The 9,067-nt window shown below is 34.7% G+C and overlaps 1 protein-coding gene across 2 annotated transcripts; it reads right to left on the bottom strand.

The window, feature by feature from the left end:
• Positions 1 to 4,532: 4,532 nt before the first annotated feature.
• Positions 4,533 to 8,780, bottom strand: LOC104801702 (AP-4 complex subunit mu). Of its 2 annotated transcripts, none has more exons than XM_010525030.2 (13): positions 8,607 to 8,780; positions 8,041 to 8,135; positions 7,589 to 7,792; positions 7,376 to 7,492; positions 7,159 to 7,287; positions 6,789 to 6,915; positions 6,334 to 6,437; positions 6,128 to 6,232; positions 5,902 to 5,996; positions 5,473 to 5,560; positions 5,270 to 5,330; positions 5,094 to 5,167; positions 4,533 to 4,867 (listed from the first exon to the last, which is right to left on the bottom strand). In XM_010525030.2, the coding sequence occupies exons 1-13, from the start codon at positions 8,665 to 8,667 to the stop codon at positions 4,769 to 4,771; spliced, it is 1,359 nt and encodes a 452-aa protein (XP_010523332.1). In that variant the 5' UTR covers positions 8,668 to 8,780; the 3' UTR covers positions 4,533 to 4,768. The 2 variants fall into 2 exon arrangements, with proteins under 2 accessions (XP_010523332.1, XP_019056639.1); XM_019201094.1 differs by having other exon boundaries at positions 7,159 to 7,284.
• Between the last annotated feature and the right edge of the window lie 287 nt (positions 8,781 to 9,067).

Below are 9,067 nucleotides of genomic sequence, written 5' to 3'. Positions count from 1 at the left end.
CTCCCCCTTGGTTGACTAGCTATGGGACCTGCTTCAGTTCGAGTGTAGTGCAGACATCTGCTATGCACTAACTCGAATTCCAACGCCTGAGGACATTAAAGGGACGTTAGCTTCGATGTCACATAATAAGACACCTGGGCCTGACGGTTTCCAAAAGATTTCTATATGGGAGCTTGGGACATCATTGGCAATAACTTAGTGGAGGCAATACAAGACTTCTTCATTTCTAGCCGTATGATTGGTCATGTCAACGCCATCATCATCTCGCTGGTCCCAAAAAAGTCGGGGGCAGACTGCTTATCGGAATTTCGGCCGATAAGCTGCTGCATCGTAATGTATAAGATTATATCAACCATCCTTGCTCAGAGATTAAAGGGCATCCTATAGACGATCATCTCTGGACACTAAGTAGCATTTGTACAGGGTAGACTAATGTTGGAAAACATTATCCTCGCCACAAAACTTGAACGCGGCTATAATCGTAAGGGATAGTCGAAGTGCAATGATTAAGCTGGGTATTTATATTAATCAGTAACATAGTTCTCCTAACATTAGTTAACATATAATTTAGGTAATATAATTTTTTTCTACTTACGTAAGTATATATATATATATATGCATACATGTATGTATGTATGTATATGCGTGTACATATATATATATATATCCATTATATATATATATATCCAGTATCATTGTTAATATATCTTTCATTTAATTTAAATTAGAAATACATTAAATACTTCGGTTTAGATTCAGTTATTTCATATTTTGAGAATTAATAATCATACAATTATTTAATTTTAAATGGTTAGGTTCAGTTCAGATTCAATTTTAAATTTTAAAAATTTATAAGCAATAATTTATTTTAGAATTAACCGAATGGAACCAAAATACACGTATGCAATTCGATTTGGTTAATAACTAAATGCCCATCCTATGAAATTCGCAGTAACTGCAAAGAAAGTAGATATAAATCTCCTTAGTAAAATAGTTTGATCATATATATATATATATATATATAATATGTGTGTGATGTGTGTAAAATAAGAAAACGAGTTTCAAAATTACTCCAATATACATCTTAATCTTACTGTAATGATAACTAATTTAATAACCATTCTATTATATATGTACATATATTATATCAGTATAGATAAACCCTAATAGTTTAAATATAAAATAGATAAAACCTTAGAAATTATAAGATGTTTCCTATGAATTGGTAAAATAAATTTGTAAATATAACTATTGTCATATAATTATGTAACCGTTTTTATTTGTCTGCAATGGGGTATTCGGATATCTTTTATTATGAGATCAATTAACTAGATTCGAATGATAAGATAAGGGCCGACCAAAGTGATTGAAAACGGACATATCATTTTTGTTTGATTTATTTTCCATTTTAGGGGTAATGGGGGGATCTCTTATGTCATCACCTTTGGTATCTTTCACTTGGATTCTCTATCTTCAAATATTAATTTTCCAGACTTGTTAGGATTTTATTATGAGACTTTCACACACACACACACATATATATACACCGTAGCAGATAAAAAAAAATTATATCGAGGACAGATTTAATTTTACTATGGGATAAATATGATTTTATCATCGGAACATTTAATAATTTTATTTAAAATCTTATAAATTTTATAAAAAATAAAATTTTAACTAAACAAATGGGGCATGTGCACCATTCATTTCAAATTGGGTCGACCATACATAGATACTATATACATATAAATATACACATAGATACACATATATGTGTACATATTTCTTCTAGCAATTTTTACGAAATTCGGTGTTTTATCCGGATTTTCCTAAAACAATTATGAATAACATTGTTTCGACGAAAGTCGTTCTTTTTTATATATATGAACTCGATGACAAAATATTCAACATTATAAAACTTGTCAGAAAATATTGAACTTTGAACGTCCTGTAAATTTATATGAAATTCATTAACAACGTCAATCGCTTGATTGAAACAGTCGACGACGTCTTCAATGGTAAATAAATTCATAAAAAAACAATGGTAAATAAGAAATATTATTAGATTGCCACGTTATCCTACATTGTCGCGTGCAATAAAAAATTTACGAACACATATACATATATACAAAGATGTACACAATCACATGTGCTTAATTCCGATTTGCCAAGTGACATTGGAGACGGTTTTTGTAACCAATTAACGCCGTTAAATGTTCTTTAAAAGTTAAGAAAAATCTGATAAAAATGTTCGAATTGTATAAAAATATACCCAAAAAAATATATAAATTTTTAATTTTAAAAATAAATATATTAAAATGTTAAAAAAAATGCATCACTTCTTAAACTTAAAAACAATTTCATATATATGGATAATGCAGTTAAGAATATGAAATTATGTAGGAAACAATTTCAAATAATTTGAATAAAATTATCGACTATGTAATTAAAAATCGTGTAAAAAATCGAGATTTTTTTTATACATTTAAATATTTGATGTTTTTATTTGTCAAACTAAAAGATAATTTTTTCGGCACATATTTCAAAAGTTGGAATACTTTCATAAAATTTTCCCTAAAAATTAACAAAAAGAATTGGTAGTTCATATTTAATATGAAAGTCGAGATAGCTTCAGAGTATTTTTAGAAAGTTGAAATAAAATTCAATATCTTTCCCAAAGTAATCTAAACTCTAAGCTTATGTTTTTTAAACGAACAATTCTCGGACTCTTGGTCCGGAAAGAGAACCGCGCCGACGAATGTAATAATATCACTACAGAATTAACCGAATCTAAATAACTAAAATAACTATAGAATATCTAAGTCGAAATCGGAACACATTTCGAATGAATAGGAAACTCAATTTCATAAACCGAACCAAACTTCAAAACATTAAACAAATTTCAGTTTCGATTTATATTCAGCGAAACTCTTCCCTGAACCGAAAATAATCGAACCAAAATTCTATTTGCCTAATAAACAGCAAACAAAACGGCAAAATAGCAAAAGTACATTTACTACAAAGACTTCAAGCACTACCCTTCAAAACTTTTAGGTTTTAAAAAAAAGTCAAAAGGAATAAAAGACATAATTAACCCTCTCAGAAAAGCAACGTGACACACCATAAAACAATATCAAAATATTATTTTATTCTCCCCACTTACTCCCCGTTTCTTTCTTAACTTTCTCTCTCCACTCCTATCTTTCTCTCAACTCTTCCATTTATCTCTCCCCTTATTTCATTTCTATACATAGAAAAACAAACGAAAAATGATTTTTTCATTAAACATATCTTCACCGATGACCTCATATCTTCTTCGTGAATCGGCCGAAGACAGAACAAATGACAAAAAATGAAGGTAAGTTCATTAATACAAGAGATTGGTTCGATGCATAAACTTTATGCCTTTGAGTTTGAGTTTTATGATTTTAAAGTGAATCATGTGGTCTTTGATGAAAATGAGACAGATGCAAAGCAAATCTGTGTAAGCATATGCAAGAGACGCATATCTAATTTCAAATAAATGTTCGGAGCTGGAATGGAACATATTGACAACGAAACAAAGGTACGCCACATTGGTCACACCGTTTAAAATTTAATTTTGGTCACATTAGTCACATTGTTCACATATGTCACACTAATCACATCGTTCAAAATTTAATTTTGGACACACTAGTCACATTGGTCACACAAGGTACACTGGTCACACCGTTCAAAATTTCATTTTGGTCGCACTAGTCACACTGGTCATACTAGTCACACAGGTCACACTGATCACACCGTTCAAAATTTAGTTTTGGTCACACTAATCATATTGGTCACACTGGTCACACCGTTCAAGATTTAAACTCTGATCATATTGATAACACTGGTCACACGAGTCATATTGATCACTCATACAATTTAATATTAAACTTTGTTCAGTTGGTCACACTACAATTCGAGTCACACCGAAAATTTTTAAAATTCACACGGAAAAATTTATTTTTTTGTGATGGGGGGAATTTTAAAATTTTAAAAATATTTAAATTTTTTCCTAGAAAACCGAAAACTGTTTTTCTCTCTCTTCTCGTTATTGTTTCTGCCATTGGGACTCATGTCAATGGGATAGGCAAAATATCCAAAATGCCCTCTTTTTGCTAAACCTACTTTTGCACATACTTCATCCAAATGTGACCAAAATAACTGTATGGTCACATGATGACCACATTGGTCATAACGTTAAATTTATGGTGATCACACCAAATCACCATGATCACACCTTACGTATCACACTAATCATTTGGTGAAATCATTAAAAATTTTACATTGTGACCAATGTGACCATACAGTTATTTTGGTCACATGGTCACATCTGGAGGAGCGTATATGCAGAAATAGGTTTAGCAAAATGAGAGTATTTTGGATAATGCCCCCAATGGATATTATGGAAATAACATAATTATAAAGGTATGTTTTGAAACCGTTTTTTTTTTGCAGGGGTATGCACCGAAGTTTTTATAGTATAATAGGAGTATTTTTGATAAAAACCCAAACAAAACATGCACATGATTTTATTCAGATAAACCCAGAAAGCATATTTGCTAGAAAGACCTAAAAAGCACAACAAGTATTTATACTTTTATCCGATGAACATATTTGTACCGGAAATTTTTTTCACCTTAGTCTGAGGATGTAAACACCGAGCAGAGCGAAAAAAAAGGCGAAAGTGTAGCTTACAGTCATGGAAGGATTACCATCTTTAGGAGCCTTTTGGACATATGATCGATCATATCCGGGCCACGTAGGAATTGGCCTGAGTGACATATCTGACCCAGCGATACGGATTGTAAGTGCTCGATTTCTTCGCTATCTGCAAGTATTTTACCTACAAGACCGACATTTTTCGGGTTTTCAAGTTTTCATAGCAATTACCTCGGTGTTATCAAAGCATCTGGGGGAGGTTTGAAGACAGTGATTAAGCTTTATCAAAACCATTCTACACAGTAAGACCCGGGCATTTAAGGCATGAAAGATAGGCTCCGCATGAAAAAAAAAAGTATGCACATCAAAGAGGTCCGGTTACAAGGTCCATGGAAGAGAGATTTGGTTACCTGAAGTCTGGAAACATTGTACATTGGTATCGTGAATGTCATGCTTACAGGCCCGGCTTCCTTTGTGATATTACCTGCGGAAAAAAAAATGCAGCAGAATGAAATCGAAACAAATGACAGAAACGAGTTTTTTTTCCGTCTTCCTTTTTATTTGCATAAAAGAAACTTAGAAATACCATGTGATTCCTGTGCAAATGTCAGCTTTGCACGCAATGTGTGTTCTGCCCCACCAACGATCTGTATCAATTGTCTTTGTTTAGTTAGTAGCACTCAGAGGTGTAATAGTTCATAAACTGGATCAGAAAAACTCGCGAAAAATCCGTAAAACCACCGTTAATCAACACCGTAATAACTAAAGAGTTGTATAATAAACCCTTGCCTTTTTCAAATTCCATTCAAGCATCTTACTGGATTCCTTGAAATCCGTCCTCTGCCCAGCAGCGCCTGTTTCTACCTCGAAACTAGCCCTGCCACACAATCGAACAATACATTAGAAAAAAAAACAGATTACTAATCACAGAAGCTTTCTTCTCTTTGTATCCCTCATTAGTACATGTCTACACAACTGTATTGTGTTCTTTCATAAGATTTCTGTTAAAAGCTCTTCCTTAACGATAATCAGATCACATATGTTCACATTTTATCACTAATTTCTGCATTCGACAATGCTCTCACCAATGATTTTGCGACGTGCCAAAAAGTGTAGGAGTTAACTGAAACTCATGCTTAAGCAATTTTAAGAGAAGGTGTCACAGGACACCAACAATAGCATTCTCTCTCTAGTGAAAACATCTGAAGACTTTTGTACCTGGAAGTGTATTTTGGCAACGGCATCTGCACAGTAATTGTATTTGCAACTACGTCTGAAGGAAACTCGGCACGTATTTTGATAATCACTTCGGCCTAAATTATTAGGACAACAAATCAAGTAAAACTTTCACTGGGATAAAGATCTGAAGAATATATAGAACAACAAAATGCTTAAAATAAAATCTATATGATTCAGAACACAATGTCAAGATATGAAATTGCACCTTCAGGCGTCCTGCTTCTTCGATCAGGGTATTCACATGAAAAGGAGCTTTGAACTCCTGGGTCATACGGTAATTCATGACTGGGAATTCACCATCTGGTGGAACCTGCAAACAGATAAATAACAAAAGCAAACAACAAAAGGTAATGACAAGATGGTTTAAACGATAAACTGATTCCCAAGTCGGATTAATATTTTTGAACTCACCAGGGACAAAGTTCTATCCATATCAAAGCTATCAAGCCGAACAGATTCGTGAAAGTTGCAATCATCAAGTATCACAGCTCCTGCACCAGATGAACTCCGATAATCTGTAACACAGAACATAAAATTAGACAGTTGATCACGGGGATTCTACGGGGTTATACCATAATCTGCTAGACAAAATTCATGTTTGAGTATATGCATCTCGTGCCAATGCATGGAAAAGGCAGAAGAAAAAAGTGCTAAAAGAGTAGCTTCAGACAGAACACGGAAAAATAGATTACAACACAGCTTATACGTAAATAACAAGATAACAAAATCCTGTTTGCCTCAGTTCACTGTACAGTTATTGCATAAATGTCTAGAATACAAAGACAGATTGCAGATGGTGTAACAAGATATAAGAAATAAATTCTGTAGGTATGAATTTAGATGTCAGAGAGTGAAACAAGCAGTACCATATATCGATCTTCCTCCCCTTCCTATGCTTAGATCTTCATTGAGAGCTAAACGAATTTCTGGATTTCCAGAAAGGTAGCTCTTCATTTGAATGGTGCCATCTATCTCAGAAGTCAATATATAGCCCTATGCAGAAACCACAACAAAAGATGATGAGACAATATAAAACGCATTATTTGGTAAAACCTATGGAGAATTTTCCAGGATGCAAAATATAATGCTATAAGCACATAATTTTGGAGGTGATGGGACTGTTGCAATTTTGGAGGTGATGGGCGTATTTCAATTTCAAAGATGTAGATAACCAAACACAGATGATTTATTTGATATGACACTTGTCGTTAAACTACCAAAGATTTCATTACTCACGCTAGAACTGAAAGTAACACTGATTTTCTCGATGATGTCCACAAAAATTTCCTCTCGCCTCCTGCCCCCAGGCTCATTAGCTACAACAGATTTAGTAACAGCTGTCCCAGGCATTCTTTTGGCTCCCTGCTGCATAACATCAGATCAACGAATCAGTCAGATAGACTGCAAAGATCGAGGGCATGCAATGCAAACAGTTGATGACAACATTAAATACCGTGAAGATGGCAGCAGGATCAATTGGTTGAAGGCGTGCAGGAGCAACTACAATCGGCTCATTAAATACATAGGATTTCAGAACTTCGGTAGATGTTGTTTGCACATAGCCAAAATCCTAAGTAAGGAACAGAGAAGTCATATTGATAAAAGAATCTCACACTATCAGGACTGTATTTGCATATAACTAGAACTAAAAGCAACGTGAACTTACGATTACTTCGTCGAGCAACTCATAAACCAGCACAAAATTTTTTCTAAATGAATCTTCGTTCAGGACACCAAGGTAATCCTTAATAACACGGGCAATCCTTTGTAGAAGCTCCAAAACAAGAGATGGCGAGACATTCACCCTTGTTGTAGCTACAAAAAACAGTCCAACAACCTTCACGTGGAAGTAGTTCACGCCATCCACATTCTATAAGCAGAAAAACATTCACATAACAATCGTCAGATCTCCGACCCAATTGGGAAAACTGATCAACACAAAAGAATTCATAAAGCATAACTAGCAAGATGCACGTAAAGGACTACTTTACTCTACTTACAATAGGTAGAATATGAACGAACAAAAAACGGCAATGGCTTGTGGTGTATCAAGCACATATCATCCTATTTACCAAGGAAGAGCGATACCGACGACACTATTAGCAAGATAATACCTACAAAGATAGGGGGTGCCTCCTCTTTCCCGTCTTCTGTCCAGAACTTAACTTTACGGAAGAATGTCTCCGTGCTTCCTTTCGGCACCTCAGCACGATCTGCAGCGACAAATTAAGCAATAGACTAAAGGCAATAAGAATAGAAAAACGCGTGCGGATCCAATCAAATTCCATGCTCCATCGAAAAGAAATTTACTCAACAAGACGCATTTCCACAGCATTTTACCAATTTAAAAGAAAAGATCGACTTCTTTGGAATAAGAATGAAGAATTCAGATCTCTAAACGGACAACGCGATGCCGAAAATTTTGATGCCTACAGCTTATTCTAGAGCTAAAACCTGTGGATCACCTGATTTAAAAATCGACGGGATTAACAATAGGCATCACATTTTCAGTAAAACAACTGAGAACCGAAGAATCAGAACGCGACAAAATTGATAGATCACACAGATCAATGAGTTCGAAAAGCATTTCGCATGAACACAAGAAAACAGTGGAGATCTGACAGAATTTGGTAAAAACGGCGAAGAATTCTCCGACACAGAGAGCAGATGAGATCGGAACATACAGTCGCGGAAGACGATGTTGTCGCCTCGCTGAGACAAGACGAAGAACTGAGAGATCATCATCTTCGTTGTTCCTTCTGAAAAAACAAAAATCGATTTCCCCGGCTGACCTCGACGAAGCTCAGGTTCTCTCTCTCTCTCTCTCTCTCTCTCTCTCTCTCTCTCTCTCTCTCTCTCTCTCTGGTCGGAGATCTCGTCCGTGAATCAATCAGATTCGGCGTCGTGAAATGCCTCTGGGAGATTCAGAAGGTTCGGATAGTGCTGAGGGATGATTGACGTGTTCTAGATGGGCCATTGGTGCCGTGATACTAAAGCCCAATTGATTATAAATAATATCTTCTTGATGGGCCTATTAGTATATCCTTATGGCCCACATCAGTAAAGAAGGACCTATGATATAGCTCCCTTTTAAAACTATAAAACTAAATGTATCCTAATCTAATAATAATTTAATTTGGATTAT

This window comes from Tarenaya hassleriana, unplaced genomic scaffold, assembly GCF_000463585.1.
Source record: "Tarenaya hassleriana unplaced genomic scaffold, ASM46358v1 Cleome73, whole genome shotgun sequence".
Lineage (NCBI taxonomy): Eukaryota > Viridiplantae > Streptophyta > Magnoliopsida > Brassicales > Cleomaceae > Tarenaya > Tarenaya hassleriana.
Note: the sequence above shows the minus strand (reverse complement) of the source record. Positions and strands in the feature narration are given on the sequence as shown.

Coding starts and splice junctions, on each gene's coding strand:
- LOC104801702 (XM_010525030.2), bottom strand. CDS start 8,667: ATGATGATCTCTCAGTTCTTCGTCTTGTCTCAGCGAGGCGACAACATC. Junction 7,288..7,375: donor ATCCTGCTGCCATCTTCACG/GTATTTAATGTT, acceptor GATGTTATGCAG/CAGGGAGCCAAAAGAATGCC. Junction 5,997..6,127: donor AAGAAGCAGGACGCCTGAAG/GTGCAATTTCAT, acceptor CTAATAATTTAG/GCCGAAGTGATTATCAAAAT.